At 54.1% G+C, this 24,116-nt stretch overlaps 5 protein-coding genes and 1 long non-coding RNA gene across 15 annotated transcripts in view; 4 read left to right on the top strand and 2 right to left on the bottom strand.

The window, feature by feature from the left end:
* LOC119846859 (immunoglobulin superfamily member 1-like) overlaps positions 1-24,116 on the bottom strand; it is a 597,460-nt gene that overhangs the window by 18,404 nt on the left and 554,940 nt on the right. For 6 of the 10 annotated variants that reach the window (XM_043501149.1, XM_043501155.1, XM_043501150.1 and 3 more), the window contains one exon: positions 5,763-6,172. The exons of 1 other annotated variant lie outside the window; for it this stretch is intronic. In XM_043501149.1, the coding sequence (XP_043357084.1) occupies positions 5,778-6,172 (395 nt within the window). In that variant the 3' untranslated portion in view covers positions 5,763-5,777. Of the gene's footprint in view, positions 1-3,350; positions 3,550-5,762; positions 6,173-24,116 lie in introns of those variants that run through there. 3 more of the 10 variants (XM_043501152.1, XM_043501154.1, XM_043501153.1) reach the window with 2 other exon arrangements.
* LOC119847133 (immunoglobulin superfamily member 1-like) overlaps positions 1-24,116 on the top strand; it is a 660,993-nt gene that overhangs the window by 152,764 nt on the left and 484,113 nt on the right. The window lies entirely within an intron of this gene.
* The window catches only part of LOC119847459 (leukocyte immunoglobulin-like receptor subfamily A member 6), a 652,437-nt gene that overhangs the window by 144,208 nt on the left and 484,113 nt on the right, over positions 1-24,116 (top strand). The window lies entirely within an intron of this gene.
* The window catches only part of LOC119846912 (immunoglobulin superfamily member 1-like), a 615,137-nt gene that overhangs the window by 135,845 nt on the left and 455,176 nt on the right, over positions 1-24,116 (top strand). The gene's annotated exons all lie outside the window — the stretch shown is intronic.
* On the bottom strand, positions 991-9,703 carry LOC119847458 (leukocyte immunoglobulin-like receptor subfamily B member 3). Its single transcript, XM_043501256.1, has 4 exons — positions 8,574-9,703; positions 8,293-8,328; positions 7,006-7,213; positions 991-1,211 (listed from the first exon to the last, which is right to left on the bottom strand). The coding sequence occupies exons 1-4, from the start codon at positions 8,602-8,604 to the stop codon at positions 1,025-1,027; spliced, it is 462 nt and encodes a 153-aa protein (XP_043357191.1). The 5' UTR covers positions 8,605-9,703; the 3' UTR covers positions 991-1,024.
* On the top strand, positions 1,813-22,556 carry LOC122457254. Its single transcript, XR_006276730.1, has 4 exons — positions 1,813-1,901; positions 12,190-12,193; positions 22,199-22,204; positions 22,455-22,556. It is a non-coding gene; the product is annotated as an uncharacterized LOC122457254 (long non-coding RNA).

The raw sequence follows: 24,116 nt of genomic DNA, 5'->3' as shown, positions 1-24,116 counted from the left end.
TAGAATTATGGTAGGCTGGGTACAAAGTCGGCCTTGTGAGGCATCATTTTAAAAGTCTTGATCTGTTGAACATTCCTGTCCTGGTGCACTGTATGTGCAATTCTTGTAGGGGAAGTGATGAAGCATTGCTGTGTATGCTACTGAAATATGCTGTGAGGTTGGCAGATGCCCACAGCCAAACTTTCAACAGCAACAAAGGACAAGTCAGACACCATTCATGGCTCATCAACACCCCTCAAGGAAAGCGTCCACTATCCCAGAGACTGTGTACAATGGAGATTGCTTGACCAATGGGGACAGCCTGATCCCCGGGTCGCAGCAAAGATCTTTCCAGCAAGCTGGAAAAAAATATAAGCGAGGGGAAGGGACATAATCCCTGGCCTTCTCTTCCCCACAAATCAACACCTGGAGGAACATCTGGAGGACAAAGGCTTTGAACTGGGGAAGGGTGGTCCCAGGCTGGGATGGAGTCCAGTCTTTGTACTGAGGATCTGTAACCTGCTTACACCATCTGTCAGGGGGAGACACTGCCTGATTCAAATCCTGTTTCATTTGTAGAACTTAGACTGCAAATATTTCTCAAGTAGCCAACTCTGATCTCTGCGCCTGCTCCTTATAACCACTTAAACTCTCTCCTTCTGCAGTTAATAAATCTGGTTTATATTTGACCTAAAACAGTGTGTTTTGGTTGAAGTGCTTGGGAAATCTCAGCTCAGTTTACAAAGGCTAGTGTGTGTCCACTCCACACTGAGGGAGGAGCGAATGTAATGAACTTACACCAGACTGGCTTCTGACCAGGGCAGGATGGTACCGATCTGGGGTGCAAGGCTGGGAGCTGGGGGAAATTGGCTGGAGCCTCCCTATTAATGGTTCCTGAGTGGCTGGGAGATCATTCCGGGAAGTTGCACATCATATGCTTTATGGAAATATGCTTATGAATATGCCATAACTGGAATATGCTTTACGCTAAATACCCCTTGTATGGTGTCATTAGAAAGTTTGTAATCTACTAAGTGTGTCCATCCTATTTGTTTGCTTGTATTATTTCTATATCTGGAGTTAGGAGAATAAGATATAAACTTGTATCACTCCTTAAGCACATTAAGTGGAACCAGGGCCCGCCCTCACCTGCTACAATCATCTCGATGGGGTCGCTGGGATACGACCAGCGATTCTGTTCCGTTATGGAGTGATATTCGCAGGTGTAGCTCCTTCTATCTTCCTGGCTGACACTGGGGATGGGCGTCCAGCTTTACACAGAAAGAACTTCATGGATTGGTACCAACCTGCAGAGCGGAGGGTAATGCTTCCCCTGAGCACCACCACCCTGCTCGGGCTCACCCAGATGTGGGGGTGTGACGAAGTGGGAGGGTTTCTTGGTTTTTCCTTGGTTTTTCCAATGATTTGCATGCAGAGGGGGTGGGACTCAGCTTCCCTGGGTGTTACTGGTTTCACGAGGTGATGGGAGAGGGAGTTGGTTGGTACAGGGGACCGGCGAGGGAACTTGGGGACCCGGCCAATGGCCTGGAGAATGGAGACCCCAGCGACTGGTGACCGGGAGGCCCAGCTCAGGAGTCACAGCTGGGTCCGGGCAGTGGGAGGACAAGGGGCTGAGTAGAGAGGACCCTGGTGACCTGACCAGCCGGTTCTGGCCAGAGGGGCCAGAGGACAGAAGAGGGGAGAGGGGGCCCAGGTGACCCTGTTCACCTGGAGAGAAGACAATGGACAGAGGCGGGGATTTGGGCCGGTGAGATCAGATGCCCAGCTGGGAAGCAGGGGGGCTCGGGGCTGGTGGCTAAATCACTTTGCACCTTGTGTTCATGGAGACACAATAAAGGGCCTGAGATGAGAACACGCCCCAGCCCCTGCCCCTGCCCCACACTGAACAGGGTTAAACACGGGTGGAGTCCAAAGCCCGCAACCTGCTCAGCCCCACGGCAAACCCCCAGTGACCCCTGGGACCGGCTGTTACTGACCCAGCAGAGCAGGAACCAGGGGAACTGTGGCAGGTGCCATGTGAAACTAGGGGTTTGTTTCAGCCCTGGCCCTGGCCCCGTTCGCTGGAGTGAGTCTCTAGCTGGAAAATCCCCTGGGTTTGGGCATCTCCCTGCTGGCCTGGGAGATACTAGTGACTGTCCTGGAGGGGGGCGGGGTAGGCACAGGAACCAGCAGAGCTGGGGCTGGAGCCGGCGTTGCTACAGCTGCTGCTAAAGTCCCACTGTGATGGGTTCGGTTACAGAGACCCCGTTGGGACTGTCACTTGACGTGCTGAAAGTACCTCTGAGCCTGTTTTCCCTGCCAGCTTGGGACTCCAGAACCCTGCCTTGTTGAGCCAGATACGCTATGTCTGCTGCAAACACAGACCCAGGGTCTGAACCATGCCCCCAAAGCTACAGACTTCAACTGAAAACCATTCAGCAGGTGTTCCTGTCTCCAGCACCCAGACACCAATGGGATGCAAACCCCAAATAAACCCGTTTTACTCTGTATAAAGCTTATACAGGGTAAACTCATAAATTGTCCACCCTCTATGACACTGATAGAGAGATGGAAACAGCTGTTTGCTCTCCCAGGTATTAATCACTTACTTTGGGTCAGTTAATAAACAAAAGTGATTTTATTAAGTATAAAAAGTTGGATTTAAGTGGTTTCAAGTAATAACCGAGAGAACAAAGTAAGTTACCACACAAAATAAAACAAAACATGCAAGTATAAGCCTAATACATTTAAGAAACTGAATACAGGTAAATCTCACCCTCAGAGATGTTCCAAAAAGCTTCTTTCACAGACTAGACTCCTTCCTAGACTGGGCCCAATCTTTTCCCCTGGTCCTTGTTAGTTCCAGCTCAAGTGGTAACTAGGGGATGTCTCACGACTGGCTGCCTTTGTTCTGTTCTACCCCCTTTTATAGCTTTAGCCCAAGGCGGGAATCCTTTGTCTCTCTCTGGGTACCCACCTATCCCGCTAAATGGAAAAGCACCACATTTAAGATGGATTCCAGTGTCAGGTGACATGGTCACATGTCCCTGTGAGACCTCCTTCTTCATTTCCCACAGGCTGGCCCCCCACCTCCACAAGAAGACTTGAAGGTAAATAAACCATCTACAGTCAATGGGGGCCATCAAGATTCTAAACCACCATTAATGGCCCACACTTTACATAATTACAAGAGGACCTCAGAGTTAACTTCCTATATCTAGTTTGAGATACAAGAATGATACATTCATATAAATAGGATGACCACACTCAGTAGATCATAAGCTTTGTAATGATACCTTACAAGAGACCTTTTGCATAAAGCATATTCCGGTTACATTATATTTACACCCATAAGCATTTTTCCATAAACATATGGAGTGCAACGTCACACACGGCATCGAGGGTTCAATCCTGGGGAGCTGTTGTCAGGTCAGGAGCTGTTGGGAGGCGGGATTCTCCGAGGCAGGGGTGTTTGAGGGCAGGGAGGTTTGTGCCGGAGTCTCAGCATCCCACGGGGAAGCGGCTCATCCCCTGGGAGATTCTCTTCCCTGCACAGCTGGATCCAGACTCCTGGGGGTGCAGAGAGATGGTGCGTTAGAGAGGCCCGTGTCACCCTGGGCCCAGCCCCTGGGGGGAGCAAGGGGCACAGAAGGGGGGGGGGTCACCTCACCTAGGACGTCCCCCTTGGGTGGCTGTAATAGGCCTCAGCGAGGATAAGCCCCAGGACAAGCAGAACCACGGTGCCCAGCGCCAGGCGGGTGATGTTGGCGTTGGTGAAATCCAGGGGGGCTGCTGCTGCAGGGGGAAGGGAAGAGTCACTTGGTGGCATGAATGGGGAGATCAGCAGCTGGCGCTGCCCTGGGAGTGAAGCCCCCAACCCCCTGTCTGGCAGGTATGGCCCAGCCCCCCTCTGGGGGTCTCCCAGGCACTGCGGCTCTGGGGCCTCCCCAGGGCCAGACCCCATCAGGGGAGGCTGCGTCCTGCTGCCCCGGGGGGCCTGAGCTTCAGATTCCACGGTGAAGGGGGCTCCAAGGTGGACAAACTGCCCCCGAGACACCCGGCACCCCAGGACCAGGCCAGGGGATTGGGACAATGAAAGCCTCAGGGTCTTAGCCCCCCACAACAGGGAACCACCCCAGCTCTCTGTCCCCATAGGACCCCTCTGTCCACCCCCACAGGTGCCTCTGCCCCAGCCTGTCTGCTGTGCGGTGAGCCCATCCCTGGGGTATCTTGGCTACTGCCAAACACAGCCAGGCAGTGAGCGCAGGGGGAGGCTGGTATGTCACCTGCTGCCCCCAACACTTGGGCGGCGTCCAGGGCCCTAGGGACCAGGGTGCAGGAAGAAGCAGCAGATCATCTATTGGGGGGAGGGTTAGGGGATCCTCTGAGACCCCAGTGGGGGAGGGGAAGCAAGAACCAAAGAAATTCTGGGTAATGCTCACTCCTATTGCCAGGGGGATGTCATGTGGCCCAAGATGGGGGGGTTATTGCCCCAGGACTCCGGCACCTAGCTGGGCCCAATTTCACAGCCCAGCCCCCAAGATCCTACCCTCCCCTGGCATCCCCCAGCAAATTCCAGGCAGTGACCTGCAGGGCAGTAGGCATCAGCAGAGCTGGGGGTCTGGGGCTGCCCATCCCCCTGATGTCTGCGTCCCATGACCTATTTCCACAGCAATTGCCCCCCCTCCCCCGGCCCCAACTCCTCTATGGGTCCCAAGAATGGGAGCAAACAAGGGGAGCATCTACCTGGGAAAGGCCCCACCTGGGGCATGGATCTCCCCTCCCTCTGCCCCGAACCTCCAGAGGCTGCTGCTCCTCACTGGCTGGGGAACCCCCCAGTGACTCTGTCCCTGCTCCCCGGCCGGGCGTCCCCACTGCGGGGTCAGGGCTTAGGGCAGAGCCTGGCTCTGAGCATCCCATTAGCACTGAGCCCCTGTGAGGGTCAGGCTGGGGCTGGGGCTGGGAACGAGGACACTGAGCCGGGCTCCTCACCTCTCAACACCAGCTCCACAGGGTCGCTGGGGGACGACACTGTGAACGGCTCCGATCTGTTGTGATTGGAGCAGCTGTAGCTCTCCCCGTCCTCCTGGCGCACTTTGCTGATGGGAATAGAACCAGCGTCTGTTGGGATAGGGAAAGGGGCTGAAACACCGACTCAGAGATCGCCCCCCGCCCTCCGCGACCAGTGGTACATCAGCCACTGGGCCTATGGGGCTCATGCCCAGGGACCCAGCAAAGTGGGGGCCCAGAGCCCTGGCCGCCGGGCAAACAGGATGGGGGAAGGCCCAGCACCTCAACCCTGGTCCCCTGCAGAAGCACGGTCGGGGAGGCAGGGGAAGCCTTAACACCAGGACCTCCACTCCAGCCCTAGGACGGGAGGAGCTCTAGCTACCTGCCACGGCCTCAGGGCTGGGGGAGCTCTCACTCCCCGCTGTGCCACGGGGCCAGGGCATGGGGACAGAGCTTCTCCGGTCTTGTGGCTACTTTTGTACACCTCAACATGCTCCCATCACACAGAGTCCGTGGCTGCGCCAGATCTCCTGGGTCCCAGCCCAGCACCGTGTCCACCAAGCCACCGCTTCTCTGCAGCCCCTGCCTCATTCAGCCCTGGCCCAGGCTTAGAGAACAGAGGGGATGCCACCATGGGATTAAATAGTGACTCATGGTTCCTACACACAAGGGGCAGCGTTAAAGTCACCTCCCTGCCCTGAGCCTCCAGGGACTGCTGCTCCTCCCTGGCTGGGGAACCCCCCAGTGACTCCATCCCCGCTTCCCGGCCGGGAGTCCCCACTGCGGGGTCAGGGCTTAGGGCAGAGCCTCACTCTGAGTGTCCCATTGGCACTGAGCCCCCATGAGGGTCTGGCTAGGGGTAGGGCTGGGAATGAGGACGCCGAGCCGGGCCCCTCACCTCTCAACACCAGCTCCACGGGGTCACTGGGGGACGACACAGCGAACGGCTCCGATCTGCTGTGATAGGAGCAGCTGTAGCTCCCCCTGTCCTCCCAGCGCACTTTGCTGATGGGAAACACAGCCTCCAACCCGTTCGAATCCACAGGTGGGAAATGGTGTCGCTCTTTATTCAGCACGAACCGCACGCCTCGGTGCTGCCCCTGACACCAGACAGCCATGGCTCCCCCCAGGGCGACCCCCCAGCTGGGGCTCAGGGAGATGCTGGGTTTGGGGTAACTGGGCTCTGCAGGGGGAAGCAGACAGGCCGTGAGACACAGACCCCGTCACCCAGTCCTGGGGCCCGTCCTCACCATGCAGCCTCAGTGGCGGGTCGGACCCGGTGGCCCTGGGGACGGGCTCCTGGATGCCTTTCCACAGGGGCCCAGAGTTTCCTCTGAGCCCTGGGTTAACAGCATGAGACACGGAGCAACCCCATCCCCTGGGGGCCAGAGCTCTGCTCCTTAGTGGGTGACAGGCCAGTCCAGTCTCCAGGGTCCATTCACTCCCTGGCTTCTCTGCTGGGAGGGCTGGGAGCCAGGACTCCTGGGTTCTCTCCCCAGCTCTGGAGGGGAGTGGGGTCTAGTGGGGAGAGCAGGGAGGATGGGGGCCAGGACTCCTGGGTTCTATGCTCAGTAACACCACTGACTTGTAGGGGACTGTGCAAGTCTCTACTATCCACTGAGGTTTATAACCTTCAGCTCCTCCCATCACCCCGTAACTGACGTGTTGCCTGGAAAAGGACCCCCCTGCTCTTCAGCTTCCCCTGGGGGCAGGGATCTCCCCTTCCTCTCCCCCCCAAATCTCAAGTGGCTGCTTCTCCCCCCTGGCTGGGGAACCCTCCAGTGACTCCATCCCCGGCTCCCCACGTCCCCTCTGCTGGGCATAGAGATCAGAGTAGAGCCTGGCTCTGAGCTTCCCATCGGTGCAGAGACCCCGAGGGTCTGGCTGTGTGTGGGGCTGGGAGCCGGGACGCTGAGCCGGGTCCCTCCCTCACCCCCTACAATGATCTCGACGGCGTCGCTGGGATGCGATGTGCAATTCTGATCCGTTATGGAGCGATAGTCGCAGGTGTAGCTCCCTCCATCTTCCTGGCTGACACTGGGGATGGGAAATTCAGCCACGGTCCCATCAGGCACCGTCTGCACCTGCAGGTTCGGGTGTCCAGCTTTATGCAGAAAGAACTCCCTGCCCGGGTATGAACCCTCACAGCGGATGGTGACGCTTCCCCCAAGCGCCACCACCCAGCTGGGGCTCACTGAGATGGTGGGTTTGAGAAATTCACGCCCTGCTTTCAAGAAGAGACAGGAGTTAAACAGGAGAGACACAGTCCCCCTCCCCTCCCCCCAGTTGAGTCCATCCGTCATTCAGCCTCTCTAGGAGTCTGTCCTCTACGAGGGTTGGCACTGCCTGCCCATGAGGCTTGGGGGCAGGGGGTTCACCCATACGTAGCTCAGGACCCGGCTGCATGAGCGATCACCTGTCCCCCCACCCCCGGCCCCACCTGAGGCCAGCCAGGAAGCCCACCACCTGGCTGGGGCTCACTGAGATGGTGGGTTTGAGAAATTCTCGCCCTGATGTCAACAAAAGACAGGAGTTAAACAGGGGAGATACCCCACCCCCTCCTGCCCCCGGCCCCAATTCAGTCCATCCGTCATTCGGCCTCTCTAGGAGTCTGTCCCCTACCAGGGTTGGCACTGCCTGCCCATGGGGCTTGGGGGCAGCTGGTTCACCCACTTGTAGCTCAGGACCTGGCCGCATGAGAGATCACCTGCCCCCCAGCCCCACCCAAGACCAGCCAGGGAGCCTCCTGCAGTTCTGCCCCCGATCCCAGGATCAGAAATAGAGTCTGTGACTGGCAGGAGTCGCACAAGACCCACATTTCACCAGGCCTTGAGAACAGGGCGGGGGGGTAGGGGGGAGGGGAGCTGTGAGTGCAGGAGTGGGAGCTGTTGGGGGTGGATCTGGGGGGTTCTCCCCACGGCTGCACTGACCATGAATGTTTCAGGTTCCCCCTGGGGATCTAGAGCCCACGGACGGGCCCTGTTAACGTTTGTATGAGCTGAAATAAATCCACGTGCCGCTCCCAACCCTGATCCTCACTGCCGGGGGGCGAGGAGGGGGGCAGGACATTGTACCAGAGGATGGTTCCAGGCTGCTTCGTCTGACCCCGGGAGCCAGATTCGGCTCCTAATTACTCTGAGGGGTGGGGGGGGGAGGATGCAGAAGAACGGGGCCGGGTCTGAGCTCACGGGGGGAATTTGGGTTGAGTTTGGGGGAAGGTTCAGGGCTCAGTTCCTCTTTTCCCCACCCCACCTCCCTCCCCCATCCTTGATGTTACCATCCTCACCACAGACTGATACTCACCTCCCCACACCGCGCTGTGTCCAGCCAGCCAGCAGCCTGGAGAGGAGATGGCTCCTTAGTGACCAAATCCAAGAGCATCTGGATCCTGCGCCCTGGTCTCAGATCCCCACCCCCACCCCCCCGCCCATGGGCTCACGCCCTGATCTCAGATCCCCTCCCCCCATCCATGGGCTCACGCCCTGGTCTCAGACCTCCCCCCATCCTCCCCACCCATGGGCTCACGCCCTGGTCTCAGATGCCCCCCCCCATGGACATACACCCTGGCTGTCTCCGATACTCACTAAGAAGGAGGACAGTGAGAGCAGACACCATGATGGGGCAGTGGGGGGCCCCTCAGAGCTGCCACCAAGGCCCCAGGGCTGAGCTCCCCCGAGGCTGAGGCCCGAGTGCGAGCGGAATGAGGAACAGCCCCAGGAAGCCCATGATGCGCTCGGCCCCTTTCTTCCCCATCAGATGGTTTCTCTGCAATTTCGAGCCCAAATCTACTGCGGTCAGAGCAAAGCCAGCTCCCTGCCACGCCCAGCAAACCACATCCCCTCCTGCAGCTGCCCTGCCCCACGTGGGAGCTGCCCAGTCTGGGGACCAGCTGGGAACAGGGGAATCTCAGGAGTCGTCACGAGGTGCCCAGGCTGCCCTGAGCTTTTCCAACAGGCCTATCTAGCCTCCCTGGAGCAGCAGCTCAGAGCAGAGAAGGGCTCCTACCCCCCACAGGCAGTGCCCCCCATGGAGCGACCCTCTCCCTTGGAGCTGGGCAGAGATTCCTTCCTGACCCAGCTGAGCCCAGCGTCTGCCCTGGAGCATGAGAGTGGAGGGGCCTGGACAACCTCCTTCTGAGGTAGTGTCGCTGTGCACTGTGAGTATTGTAAATGCTGCTAAAAAGTGATCGAACATTCAGGTGTGCACATCCCCGGTCGTAGAGGTTCTGGGCAATAGCGGGAGGATTAGAGTCCTCGCTCCGACCCATCTGTCGGGGGGAAAATTGCATAGGTGACTATACCCTCTGTCGTAGCAGGATTGAGCCCAAAAGGTAGGGGGCTTAGTGTTCCCCCTTCCTGCTCTGTCAAACAGAAGTTTTAGTGGGTATAGACTTTTTGTGTTTTGCAAGTCCCAGCACAACCATGGGCAAATAAGAAATAGATTTCTGTAAGACCTTCTTCTAAAGGATATAGGAGTGTGGGATGTTGTCCTGATTTTACATACACATTGTCCATTGTACAAAGCACGTGTCACATTTTTTAGTTCGTTTCAGACACGTTTTTAATGATGGGGTTTTGCTACATGGTTTTTTGGTGACAGGTAGGGACAAGCACACCCATTTCTGAGGGCTTCATTCCGTACACCCTTCGGTGTTTAAGAATTCTCTCTCTCTCTCCTTTTTTAAGCTTACTGACCCATAACCTGGGGTAGCCAAAAAGATCCATGGTCAATTTTGGGATCGGGCTCACTTTTCATATTTTTTGATTTTACAGACTCTTGATGAGCAATTTTAACAATAATTTTACCTTATAACAAATTAGGCTTAACCATGCTGGAAACATATTGCATTTATTTCTATTTGTAGGTATGGAACAAAGACCCTTTTTGTTGTTTGAAAAGACGCATTAATACCTGAACATTTCCAGACATTACCCAAAACTTTTTGTGTTGAAGTGATGCTAAATTAAGAATTTGCATTTCCGTACACTATGGCCAAGGCAATTTTATTTTTTAATTGTATTTGTTGTTTATTCAGCCGCTAGGAGGTGGTGTTTAGCCATGCCCACATTTTATGTTGCTTTTAGATTTTTTAGATGTATTTGTATTAAGTTTACAGCAGTATTTGCCTACTTGTGAATGAGACTATTTTGTAGTTGTGACAAGGCACTTAATTTGTAATTACTTTTAGGTTTATAGTATTTATAATTTTTGCTTTAAAGCCAATTTTTTTTTAATATGGTGTTTGCTATATTTTGTTTTGCTTGGTCACTGGAGTGTTGATATGTTTTTATTGAGGCTGTTATAATAGGGAGTAGGGTGAACATTTAGATTTTAATTTAGACACGTTTAGCTAAGTTTAATTTATACCAATTTTTATTTTTATTAATAGTGGATTTAACAAAACTTTTACTGGATTATTTTGGGTTATAAACAATTTCTTTTTATTTTAATTGGTGTCTGTTTTTTGAATGCATAGTTTTTGGTGCATGTGTCTGGGAACTATAGATTCAATTTACTATGGGGGTATTGAACAGTACCCCACAATAACTGGTAGTATTGTTCCTATCTGAACAGGTTCATTCCACTGATATGGTAATTGTGGGTAGCTGGAACTCCAGGTGGTATTTTTATAGGGCTCTTCTATTTTAATTTTTAATGGTGTTTATAAGGTGATCTTTAAGTTCCACTTTTTTTTAAGGCATATATATTGATATTTTTGAAGGGTTTTAAGATTTGGCTAGTGTTTTTATTATACCATTCCATGAGGATTACCGGATTACGGGTAGGAATTCACGATTGGTTGGCGGGGAATGAATTATTCCTTAAAGATTGGCTTATGAAGAGGGCTGCATTTCCCCCCCCAGGATTGCTTTAATCATTTGGGCACTAAAATTCCCAGAAGCAGGTAAAGCCAAACCTTACACTAGAGTTTTATTTTTTGTGGATTAAAATAGTGGTGGTTAAGCAGCGCTTTATGCTCAAGTTTGGGATGTTCTTTTCTGCAAAGCATTTAAACAGTCTTATTTATGTAAACAATTTAATTTGTGGAACATGTATTATTATTATTTTTTTTTAAATTCAGTGGTAGCAGACCACGAAGACTCACCGCTGAGGCGCCTCCTGCTGGTTGTCTGGGGATTAGCTCTTTCCAGCCTCAGAGCACCCTCTGCTGGCCGGGGTTTCACCTGCCTCAGGCCCCCTGTCCCTCCCAGACCCCGGTGCCCCTCTACCTCAGGGTTCTGCCCCAGCAGTACCCCCACACTCTGGGTCTCCCCTCCCAGGGGAACCCCCAACCCTCTAAGCCCACCACCAGTCATCATCTAGCCCCCTTTCCCTGGGGCAGACTGCAGTCTGTAATGGCCACTCGTCATTGGCAAGGGGGTTGGACCAGCTTCCTCTGCCTAACCCCGGGCGACACCTCTGCAGCCCCCGGACACCTTTAGGCCTTAACCAGGGCCTCAGCCTGGAGAGTTGCCTGGGGACCTCGTCCTCTTGCCCTTTTCCCCAGCACTGCTCTGCATCAGGTACCTTGTTCCCAGACAACTAGATCCTTCCCACTCCAGGGCTAGAGCAAGACTTCTGCTTCCTGCCCCTGCCGCTCTTTTATAGGGCCCAGCCTGGCCCTGATTGGCTACCTCCCAGCCTTTTCCTATTGGCTCCCCAGGGCCGTTTTAACCCCTTCAGGGCTGGAGCAGGGTGACCACCCCACTACAACGGTATACCAATGGGTAAGGCGGTTCACTACGGAGTAAGGGCCTGTTCATTTTGATTTTAGTGAGTGACATTTTTTTTATTTTTAAGGCACATGACTTGGTCCCCCGTTTCTCACCGGGCTGCTTTTGTGGGCCTTTGTTTCTGAATGTTGTTGTTTATGTGTTCGATGGCCTGATTAACCCTCTGCTGGAGGGCGGTTTTATGTTTTTGTAACTGTTTGAACCATTGAAAATAGTCATGCCGGGTTATATTAGAGCTCTCGTCTTGACCCTGTACCAGGTAACTAGGATTTAATTATTAGGCGCATTGGATGTCCAAACAGAATTTGAAAGGGTTGGATTTTTGTCCTTAGTTTAATACTGCTGCGGATGGCAGCCAAAATCAGAGGCAGTGTATCCCACCAGTTTTTTCCTGTGTGATTTACTATCTCTTGGAGCACTTCCTGAATAGTGCAGTTCATGCGCTCGACGTGGCCTGAAGACTGAGGCCGGTATGGTACATGGAGTTTTTGTTCAGTTTGTAAGGCTTGTATCATTGTTGTAAAGATTTTTTTTACAAAGGCTCCCCCATTGTCAGAATCTATTATTTCAGGGGTACTATATTTATATACTACCTCATTAAACAACTTTTTGGCCACTACCCTGGTGCTATTTTTTTTAGCAGGAAAAGCCTCCACCCATACTGAAAAGGAATTAATTATTATCAATAAATACTGGATTTTTTTTTTTAATTTTTGGCAATTTATGAATAAAATCAATTTAAACCCTGAGCCATGGCCCAAGTTGGTGCATCCTGGGTTGCCAGTGTAGAGGCCAAGCCTTGTCCCGAGTGCACCACACACTATTTTGCACCCGTGTTTTAGCATTATTCTTCATACATTTTTATTTTGCTATTTGCTGTAGCCTTTTCAAAATTCCTTCCACTTTTTTAGCCTCCAAACAACTAACAAAAGGCTGTGATTCTTCAGGGAAATGCAGGGCTGGGGCTGTAAGAGCCTTCAGTTTTAGCAGGGTTAAAGCAGAGTTCTGCTCTTTTCCCCATTTTCATTTGGTTAGCAGTTTTTACAATGGGTGAGTTATTTTAGCATATTTATAGTTGGGTGGTCTAAAAAAATTGAATGCTCCTAGCAGTACTCTTCAGGACTGGGCGTCAGTAGGGGCCAGCAGTTCTACCAGTGCCCGCACCTTCATCTGATCTACCTGTCTCCCTTCTTGTCTCACGACTATGCCCAGATATGTAACCTGAGGTAGCACCAACTGAGCCTTGTTTAAGGCTACTTTGAACCCCGTTTCCTGAATTAGTGCCAAAACTTTTTCCGTTAGTGTTTGGGTTTGTGCCTTAGTTTCCCCAAATATTAAAATGTCATTTATATATGAAAACACAAAAGGCCTTTCTTGGGGTCTCAACTGGTCTAGCATACCCACAACATGCCGATGGGCAATAGCTGGGCTGTTGTGTCATCCCTGGGGCAACCGACAAAAGGTCCATTGTTGCTCCTGTATTGTAAAGGCAAACCGATCCTGTGAGTCCGGATGTAGGGGGATGGCAAAGAAACACTTGGCCAAATCAATAACTGAAAAATATTTAGATGTGGCTTGCACTTTTTGTATGTGTCATGGAGTCACCAGGGCAATGCTCTGGAACTACTCCATACGAAGCCAGTCAGGACTCTGGGGGAGCCTCCTCTCTGTGAGCAGACTGTCTCCAGGGCAAGACGCTTACACAGCTTCGACCTTCCTGGGTCTGACTTCGGAGCATTCAGCATCCCCTTCTCACACCGTGCGCTTCCCACAGCGAGTCTGCCCAGGTGGGGTCCTGAGGAAGCCAGTGGGCCCTGCACCCCAGTTCCGCAGTCAGATGTAACTCTTAGCCAGCCAGTAAAACAGAGGTTTATTAGACGACAGGAACATGGTCTAAAACAGAGCTTGTAGGTACCAAGAACAGGACCCCTCAGTCAGGTCCGTCATGTGGGGGTTAGGGAGCCCAGAACCCAGTTCTGGGCCTCCCTCCATTTCCCTAGCCAGCTCTAAACTGAAACTCCCCCCAACCCCTCCTCTGGCCTTTGTCTCTTTCCCAGGCCAGGAAGCCACCTGATCTCTTTGCTCTCCAACACCTTCAGTTGGCACCTTACAGAGGAGGAAGGGCCCAGGCCATCAGTTGCCAGGAGATAGGGTGTCTGCCATTCTCTGTGCAGACAACATCACACTGGCCTTCTAGGGTTCTGCAACAATCACACACCCTTATCCCCCCACCTAGATACTTAAGAAATGCATAGGGGAACCCCCCCCCCCGCTGCTGGTGATGGCTTATCTTAAGTGAAAAGAAAAGGAGTACTTGTGGCACCTTAGAGACTAACAAATTTATTAGAGCATAAGCTTTCGTGAGCTACAGCTCACTTCATCGGATGCATTCGATGAAGTGAGCTGTAGCTCACGAAAGCTTATGCTCTAATAAATTTGTTAGTCTCTAAGGTGCCACAAGTACTCCTTTTCTTTTTGCGAATACAGACTAACACGGCTGCTACTCTGAAACCTGTCATAGGGGAAACCGAGGCACCCACACAGTATTCAGAGAAAGCATTAAGAACATTCCCACTTCGTCACAGTTTGACCTGTGTCATATTAGCCACAATAGGAGCCATAGAAATGGTGCCCTTATTGATTCTTTTACAATCAATGGTTAAAAACCAGGATTAGCTGTCTGCCTTTAGCACTGGCCATACAGGGGAATTAAAGGGTGAATTTGTTAGTGGTATTATGTAAAATCAAAACATAATAAAAGAACCCAATTTATTTTAAACCTACAAAACAGAGTTTTACAAGCCAGGAGTGTTGGTTTAGGTTCTAAACACTCCACATATTTACACAATATAATTATACACAGCTGTACATAAATTACATTTCTATACATTTGAGGGCAGTCAAGTTCCAATAGTTATGTTCTTTCAGCAAATTTGACTAAATTGTCCATAGTCAAATGATTTCAAATAGATTGTCTCTTTGCCTGGCTTATTTACAGACATTCCTTTGGAAAAAGGCCCGTTTTCCCTTCAGACTGGCTGCAAAGAAACCAGGACGTTTTTTTCTATAACACTTTTCCTTTTTAACATTTTTACAACTGCTTAATTCCCTCCAGCCTCTGCAGAGTTAATCTCTTTCCTTAAATCACTTGCTTATTTCCCAAAATGACACCTTCATCAGCCCAGATATCACCATTCCAAGTATTGTCCCAGGGATTTGAAATCCCCACGCCTGTACTTACTCCTCCCACTATGTCCCTCTGGGCTCCTGACCTGTTTTCCAATCTCTTTATCTGTTGCCTGCCTGCTTGTCTGGGCCCAATCCTACTTTTCTCGCTGAACCGTCCCTTCCCATGGGCACAGGCTTTGTTCCACTACCAATTTAGCAAGGAGGGTGGGCTCCTTAACTATCCCCCACCCCTCCTGATCCCTTTCCTTAAACCTTTTTTTAAAAATTGTGAAATCACAACAATATACCACACTCATATATCCTTCAGAGTGAGGTCTTACAGAAATCTATTTCTTATTTGCCCATGCTTGTGCTGGGACTAACAAAACACAAAAAGTCTATAGCCACTAAAAACCTCTGCCTGACAGAGCAGCAGGGGGGAACGCTAAGCCCCCTATTTCTTCAGCTCAGTCCTGCTACAACCGAGGGTATATTCGCCTATGCAATTTTTCCACGACAGATGGGTAGGAGCGAGGACTCTAATCCTCCCCCTTATGGCCCGGTACCTCTACGACCGGGGGTGTATATACCTAGACAGTTTGTATATATTTTATTTGTATTGTTTTCCCTGACAGATGGTCAGAGCGAGGACTCTATTTCTCCCCGTATTGCCCAGCACTTCTATTACCGGGGGTTTGCACACCTGAATGATTGATCACTTTATAGATATGGTATACCTTTTCTCAGTATTTTCAACACTCACAGTGCATGTCGTCCCCCTTTTGCAATTGTCCACCAAATATGTTCTGCTTATAAGAAGCACACGGGATCTTTTTCAGGGGAAAAGGCAATACACCGCGTTTATTGAAGATACAATTAGTATATGCATTTAATGACACCACACCCACCCACACACACTGTCCTGCCAGTCGATGTTATAGTTATCAGTCCAAATTCTGGATCATTCTAGTGGCCAGCTAGGTTGATCACGGGTAGGGAAGAGCCGGGTTCTGTCGGTCATGACACGATGCTCTGGGGAAGTCTTGGCAGGACGAACCCAAAGTTTCACGACAAGGCCCCCTGTTTTTATAGTGATTTTCCTTCACTGGGACCAATGAGTTTTGCACCTTCAGGCTGTAATCAATTGTCGTTTAAAGAGTGCTTTTGTTTTCTTAAATTGTCCTTCTCATCCTTTATCTTGTTCTTTCATCAGTCTCTCAGGGAGTTACCCCATGCTGGTTTTGATCACAGCTATCTTGTCCCCATTGATAGGTGCCTGTCTCATCTTTCAGAGTAGCAGCCGTGTTAGTCTGTATTCGCAAAAAGAAAAGGAGTACTTGTGGCACCTTAGAGACTAACAAATTTATTAGAGCATAAGCTTTCGTGAGCTACAGCTCACTTCATTTCCACCAAATGCATCCGATGAAGTGAGCTGTAGCTCACGAAAGCTTATGCTCTAATAAATTTGTTAGTCTCTAAGGTGCCACAAGTACTCCTTTTCTTTTTGTCTCATCTTTAGAGTTGTCAATCTGCCCTCCTCTGACATTTCAATAGGAGCATGTTGCAGCCTTCTGGTGCCCTTGCGTCTGTCTCCAGTTCTTCCCTAGACCATCTTGTTCAGCGATGGCCTTCACACTTATCTCTTAACACACATTCCTCATTCACACACAAAACAGAATTAATTAACACAGAACATTTTGAACAGTGTAGCGGGATAGTAACCCTGCTCCTGCCGGAAGGGGATAAAGCAGCCCTGGAGAGGGCTGCAGTGAGGAAAGCTGGGCTAATTGGGAAAGCAGCCACAGCTGTAGCCAGTGCAATCAGGGCCCAGCTGATCCTTATAAGAGGGCGGTGGGCCAGAAGGACTCAGACTCTCTCTCTCTGGCTTTAGAGAGGGAGGGACCTGGCTGTCTGGGAAGCTGAGAAGGGTACCTAGGGTGGAGCAGTGCTGGGGAAGGGCAGAGGGAGCTGGGAGCTCCAGTCTAGCAAAACCCCAGACTGCAGGCCTTGTCAAAGGCCTACAAGAGGCTACTGGGGCTGCAAAGGGGCAGCCCTGAGATAGGCAGAGGCAACAGGTCCAACCTCCCCCCCCCCCGCCCTTTGCCAATGATGAGTGGCCTTTATAGACTGCAGTCAGCCCCAGTGAGCAGAGGCTAGATGATGACTGGTAGTAGCCACTGAGGTGAGGTGGGGGTAGGGGGTTGGGGGTTCCCCTGAATGGGGAGATCCAGCTTGTGGGTTGTTGCAGTGGGCAGAACCCCTAGGTAAAGGGCACCGGGGTCCAGGAGGGACACGGGGGCCAGCGGCAGGCGAGACATCAGCCGGCAGAGGGAGCTCTGGGGCTGGGAAGAGCTAATTCCCTGGACAGCCAGCAGGAGGCGCCGCACCATTGAGTCACCGCCCCGTCACAAAGAGGAACATCAAAAGATGGCATTCTTTTACTTATTTTAAAATGCTAAACCTACAACAAAGTGGTGACCTTAAAAGATCTGTTACTGCCTTGAAGTCAGCCCAGACACAGATTCCGGCTGATGCATCTCTACCAAATGGCCCATTAACCCCGTTCCTTTCTGCTCTTTTAAAAGGGTGGCTGGCAGGATACAATCAAATCATACACCAATACATTTAATACATGCTAAGTTATTATTTTTTATTCTAAATTATATAAAATACAAACAAAAAATCCGACTACTACATCAGCATAACAGCTGCCGATGCTATTCTTAGGCGGATGATATGGCACAGAGACAGGACAGGGGGGTGGGGGTTGTGGTTTCTGTTCCCCGTGAGCAGGGGTGGGAGGGATAAATGTAGATCCTGAATTGTTAAAGGAGCAGCCGATAAATCCTCAAAAGGGGAAGTCTGCCCAGAGCCGGCGCGCACTTGCTGTTTCTGCTACTGCCAGTGAAACTTCCATCACATAGCCACCGTGACAGCCTCCCTCTGCGCGGAGAGGCCGGGGCCGGCCTATTGGCATTTTAACAACAGCTTGCTGGAGGATGCGGGCTTCGTGGTGTCCTTCCGGGAGTTCTGGCTGGCCTGGCGAGGGCAGCGGCGTGCCTTTCCCTCGGCACGGCGGTGGTGGGACGTAGGGAAGGTGCGCGCCCGGCTCTTCTGCCGTGACTACACCCGGGGCACCAGCCGACGGAGGGATGCAGCGATAGAGCAGTTGGAACGGGAGGTCTTAGAGCTGGAGAGGCGTCTGGCCGCCAGCCCCGAGGATCCACCCCTCTGCGGAGCGTGCCGGGAGAAGCGGGAGGAGCTCCGGAGCCTCGAGGACCATCGGGCCCGGGGTGCCTTTGTTCGATCCCGCATCCGTCTCCTTCGGGAGATGGATTGCGGCTCCCGCTTCTTCTATGCCCTGGAAAAAAAGAGGGGGGCTAAGAAACATATCATCTGCCTACTGGCAGAAGATGGCACCCCCCTCACGGATCCGGTGGAGATGTGCGAGAGGGCGAGAGCCTTCTACGCAAGCCTTTTCTCCCCGGAGCCGACCGATCCTAACGCTTGCAGAGTGCTGTGGGAGGAGCTCCCGACGGTCAGTGTGGGCGACCGAGACCGGCTAGAGCTGCCTCTCACTCTGGCCGAGTTCTCGGAAGCCCTCCGTCGCATGCCCACCAATAAATCTCCGGGCATGGACGGGCTGACCGTGGAGTTCTACCGCGTGTTCTGGGACGTCCTGGGCCCAGACCTAGTCACCGTCTGGGCCGAGTCTTTGCAGAGCGGGGTCCTCCCTCTTTCGTGCAGGCGAGCCGTGCTGGCCTTATTGCCGAAGAAGGGGGACCTCCGCGATTTACGAAATTGGCGTCCCGTCTCGCTCCTCAGCACGGACTACAAAATTGTGGCAAAAGCCATCTCCCTGAGGCTAGGGTCCGTGCTGGCGGACGTGGTCCACCCAGACCAGACCTACACCGTCCCGGGCCGCAGCATCTTCGACAACCTATATCTGGTCCGGGACCTATTGGAACTTGGGTGTAGGGATGGTCTGTCGTTCGCCCTCCTGTCCTTAGATCAGGAGAAGGCGTTCGACAGGATGGATCACGGGTATCTCCTGAGCACTCTGCAGGCATTTGGCTTCGGACCCAGGTTTGTGAACTTTCTCCGGGTGCTGTACGCTTCCGCAGAGTGTCTGGTAAGGCTCAACTGGACCCTGACCGAACCGGTCAACTTCGGGCGAGGAGTACGGCAGGGGTGCCCCCTCTCAGGCCAGCTGTACGCTCTGGCAATCGAGCCCTTCCTCTGTCTCCTCCGAAGGAGGTTGACAGTGTTGGTGCTGAGGGAGCCGGAGCTGCGGCTGGTCCTGTCGGCGTACGCTGATGACGTGCTCCTCATGGTCCAGGACCCGGGCGACTTGGTGCGAGTGGAGGCTTGCCAGGCCATCTATTCAGCAGCCTCCTCTGCGCGGGTCAACTGGGCCAAGAGCTCTGGCTTGGTGGTAGGGGACTGGCGGCAGGCGAGCCCCCGCCCACCCGCGCTTCAAGCCATCCGGTGGAGCACGGGTCCGCTGCTCTATCTGGGCGTTTACCTTTCTGCCACGCATCCCTCTCCGCCGGAGAACTGGCAGAATTTAGAGGGCGGGGTGATAGAGCGGCTCCGGAAATGGACAGGACTACTCCGGTGCCTCTCCCTTTGAGGGAGAGCGTTAGTGCTTAATCAACTAGTCCTGTCCATGCTTTGGTGCCGGCTCAACACCCTGGTCCCGGCCCCGGCTTTCCTGACCAACCTGCGGACATCGATTCTGGAGTTCTTTTGGTCAGGACTGCACTGGGTCCCTGCAGGGGTTCTCCATCTACCTGTGGAGGAGGGAGGGCAGGGCCTCAAATGTCTGCTTACTCAGGTCCATGTCTTCCGCCTCCAGACCCTGCAGAGGCTCCTTTATGGTGCAGGTAGTCCGGCGTGGAGCATACTGGCGCACGCCTTCCTGCGCCGCTTCTGAGGGCTCCGATACGACCGGCAGCTCTTTTATCTCCATCCGAGAGGTCTTCCGCGAGACCTCTCCGGGCTGCCGGTCTTCTACCAGGACCTCCTCCGGACCTGGAAACTCTTTACAACGAGCAGGTCCGTGGCGGCCACCGAGGGGGCAGATCTCCTCGCGGAGCCCCTGCTACACAACCCCCAGCTCCGTTTGCAGGTGGCGGAGTCCCGCTCGGTGCGCCAGAGGTTGGTCCTGGCAGAGGTCACAAGAGTCGGAGACCTCCTGGACTATGACCGGGGAGACTGGCTGGATCCCCTAACCTTCGCTCAGCGCATGGGGCTTTCCAGACCTTGTACACCCCGAGGCATACTTCAGGAGGTGAAGGCCGCTTTGCCGCACGCTGCTCGGGTTTATCTCGACCGGGTCCTGCACGAGGGCACGCCCCGCCCACCCACTACCCCAGGCCCGCCGGACCTTTTAATTGGACCCCTGCCCCGTGGACCCAACCGATCCCTTCACCCCTTCACTAGAAGCCAGCTGCACGAGATGCAGCCGGTCTGTTTCCAAACCGTGCCAAGAAAACATCTCTACACGCTCGTGCTCCACACCCTTCACGCCCGCACCCTCGTGTCCCGCCCCGATACAAAATGGCGGGACCTCCTGCCACCTTTGGAGGGTGAGGAGCCCCGGTGGGCCAGCCTATATTCCATCTTAGTCCCAAAGCCCGCCGGGGATATCAGTTGGCGGCTCCTTCACGGAGCCGTGAGCACGGGCGTGTACTTGGCGCGGTTCACCACAATCCCAGACACTTGCCCCTTTTGCGGCGTGAGGGATACCCTGGCACATGTCTACCTGGAGTGTGCCAGGCTGCAGCCCCTATTCCGGCTCCTCACCAATATCTTATTACGTTTTTGGTTGCACTTCTCCCCTCACCTTCTCATTTATGCACTCCCTATCCGTGGCCCCACAAAGTCACGGGATCTCCTGGTCAACCTCCTCCTGGCCCTAGCTAAAATGGCCATCTACAAAACCAGAGTGAGGAGGTTGGCCGATGGAGTCTCCTGTGACTGTAGGGCCTATTTCCGATCCTCGGTCCGTTCACGTATCCGGGCAGAGTTCCTCTGGGCGGCGTCCTCTGACTCCCTTGACGCCTTTGAGGAGCAGTGGGCTCTGTCCGGGGTTCTCTGCTCGGTGTCCCCGTCCGGTTCCCTTCTTTTGACCCTTTGACCGCACTCCTGTCCCTGTTATTTTATTAGTTGTCCCCCGGAATTTTTTGGGTATCTAGGTCCTGTGGATCCCCCTTTTAGGCTGGGGGGGACCCTTTAGCAGTGGACGGGCTTCGCCCGCCCACTTCCCGGATCCCAATAAGACTGCCAGTGAAACTCTGCGTCAACCTAATGCCCGGCACCTACCCTATTATATATCCTGGCTCTGGGAGGGGAATGGGGGTCTAGTGATTGGGGGGAGGGAGTGGCTGGGAGACAGGACTCCTGGGTTCTCTCCCTGGCTCTGGTTGGGGGGCTGGGGTCTGGTGCTTAGAGAAAAGGACACAGATTAGAGGCAGCCCCCTAGAGGTGAAAGGCCCCAGACCCCAACCAGAGCCAGGGAGAGAACCCAGGAATCCTGTCTCCCAGCCACTCCCTCTCCCCAATCACTAGACCCCCATTCCCTTCCCAGAGCCAGGTCTGCGCAGCTCAGGGCCCGGGTCAGAGCTCACGGGGCCAAGGTCTGAGCCAAGTTTCCCTCTCCCCCCTCAGGATGCTGCAAAAGAGACATGGGAGGGGGGGAAGCCAACCAGCCCCCCAGAAAGGGGAGGGGGCAAGAACATGGGGACAGAGCTCAAGAGAAACTGCCACCCCCCCCCGGCAGATGCCCCAGCTCTGGCTCCCCAGCTCGTTTGCCCTTCTCCCCCCACCCCCGACGTTCACGCATTGGGCCCCTCAGTCCCCTGACCTGCGTCCTCTCCCCCATTCACTTCCCCCAACATCAGCCCCGTCCCATGTCACCTCGCCCGCATCCCCCCCGTTCTAACCCATGGCCTGTGTCTGCTTCCCCATACACGTCCCCCACCCCCATCTAATGTCCCCCCATGTCCTTGCCCCCCCTTTCTGCCCCCTGGCCTATCTCCCCTCCCTCATTTAATAGTTCCCTCACATGCCCCCCATCAGGTCCCTGTCCCCCCAATTCTGTCCCATGTCCCTTCACCCCCCCATTGTGTCCCCTCATGCCCCCGTTCCCTCCCCCATTCTGCCCACCCCATCCCCTATCCCCTCATACCCCCCGACCTCCCTCAGGGAATGTGGGGCAGAGGAGGGTGTGGGGCATTGAGGGGCCGGAGGCTGATGGGGAAAAAAGTGGGGGAGCCAGGACGGAGGTGGCAGGAGTAGGAGAGGGGGCAGTGAGAGGGGAAGCTGCCGAGGGGTGGAAATGGCAGCTCCCTCCTTGGGGTATCATCTGCCCCCACACACACCGCCAAACAGTCCTGCCTCCTGGCTGTGACCTTTGGGGGGAGCCTGTCTACCCTCAAACTTCTGCCCCCCATCTCAACCCCTGTCCCCTCCGCCCCTCTCCTGACACTCCCAACCTACTTCCCTCAAACTCCCCAGCCCCTGCCCCACACTGGACAGGGTGAAACACGGGCCGGGGAGGGGTCCAGAGCCCGCAGCCTGCTCAGCCCCACGGCAAAGCCCCCATTGACCCCTGGGACCGGCTGTGACAGACCCAGCACAGCAGGAACCAGGGGAGCCGTGGCAGGCACTGTGTGAAATGAGGGGTTTGTTCAAGCCCCGGCTCCAGCCCCGTTCGCTGGAGCAAGTCTCTAGCCGGAAAATCCCCCGGGTTTGGGCGTCTCCCCGCTGGCCCCGGAGACGCTAGAGGATCAGACCCACAGGCCCTCACTGCCACTGTCTCGTACCCAGCAGCCGCCAGTAGTTGCTGCGTCTCTGGCAGGCGCTGGGAACCCGCCGCTCTCGGGCTAGCGGCACCGGGCAGGGCTCGATTGTGTCTGGTACAACAATACTCGGCTCCTCCCCAGCGCTTCGCACCCACAGATCTTACAGCGGGGGGGCAGGGCATCAGCCCCATTTTACAGAGGAGGAAACTGAGGCAAAAAGTGGGGCAGGGACTCGGCCACGGAAAATCACCAGGAATGGCAGCCAGCTCTCCTGAGTCCCGGCCCCAATGCTCTCCCCACTAGGCCACATGGCCACCCAGGGAGTGTCAGCCTAGCTCGGGGCTGTAGTCAATAGAGCATTGGTGGGCTAGTGGCTACAGCAGCAAGGGCCAAAGGGGCTAGGAGAGCAGGGGGCTGGGCTGGAGGCAGAGTGATGCTGTGTCTGCACCTGGGGCTAGGGCTGGAGCTGGAGCCGTCTGGAGCCAGGTGCTGTGAGCAGCTGGGCGGAGCGAGGGGGGCTCTGGGCAGAGGTCCCAGCCAGGGAGATGCCACCAGCCAAGAGGCCCTGCAGGGAGGGCAGGATTGTAATCCCGACGGGGGGCTGATGCTGCGAAGGAGGGTCCCGCCACCTACAGCCAGGGCAAGTGACCGACCCACAGCGTCCCTGCAGCACGGCCAAGCTGTGAGCAGGGCGCCTGGAATGTGTGAGGAACAGACTGTGAACTTCCTTTGATTGTTAGTGGTCCTACAAATCAAGAATTTGTTGCTGGGATAAAATGAAGCTACAATGTGCCGGTGCCACAAGATTTCAAGGGTCAGTTAAAAGTGGAAAGTCAGAAGCAGCACTCACCGGCTTCAATATATTATATTTTGTTACACTTGTTGTGACGAAGTGGGACTGTTCCTAATGTTTCCTCTGAATACTGGGTGGGTGCCTCAGTTTCCCCTATGCAATTCTTAAGGATCTAGGTGGTGGGATGTGGGGGTGTGATTGTTGTCGAGCCCTAGAGAGCCAGCGTGAAGCTGTCTGCCACACCGTGTGCCTCCTGCAGCGAGTCTGCCCAGGCAGGGCTCCTGGGGAAGCCAGAGGGCCCTGCACCCCAACTCCACCATCAGACAGGACTCTCAGCTAGCCGGGAAAATAGAAGGAACACAATCTAAAACAGAGCTTGTTGTAGGTACAGAAAACTCCTCAGTCAGTTCCAACCCGGGGGGGGGGGGCAGACCCAAGTTCTGTTCCTCTCCCTGTTTCCCCAGCAAGCTCCAAACTGACACTGCCTCCAGCCCCTCCTCTGACCTTTGTGTCTTTTCTGGACAAGGAGGCCACCTGATCGCTTTGCTCTCCAACACTGGGGTAGCTGAGCACTGCAGTGAGAAGGAGACAGGCCATGAGGCAGACCCTGGCACGGTTACTGTG

The sequence above is a fragment of the Dermochelys coriacea genome, chromosome 23 (assembly GCF_009764565.3).
Source record: "Dermochelys coriacea isolate rDerCor1 chromosome 23, rDerCor1.pri.v4, whole genome shotgun sequence".
NCBI classification, from domain to species: domain Eukaryota; kingdom Metazoa; phylum Chordata; order Testudines; family Dermochelyidae; genus Dermochelys; species Dermochelys coriacea.
Note: the sequence above shows the minus strand (reverse complement) of the source record. Positions and strands in the feature narration are given on the sequence as shown.

What these genes read in the sequence shown, in the direction of transcription:
- LOC119847458 (XM_043501256.1), bottom strand. Translation starts at nt 8,604, where the DNA reads ATGGTGTCTGCTCTCACTGTCCTCCTTCTTA. An exon ending in TCTCACTGTCCTCCTTCTTA is followed by an intron (nt 8,329 to 8,573) that starts GTGAGTATCGGA and finishes TCTCCTCTCCAG; the next exon opens with GCTGCTGGCTGGCTGGACAC. An exon ending in GTCAGCCAGGAAGATGGAGG is followed by an intron (nt 1,212 to 7,005) that starts GAGCTACACCTG and finishes GGAAGATAGAAG; the next exon opens with GAGCTACACCTGCGAATATC.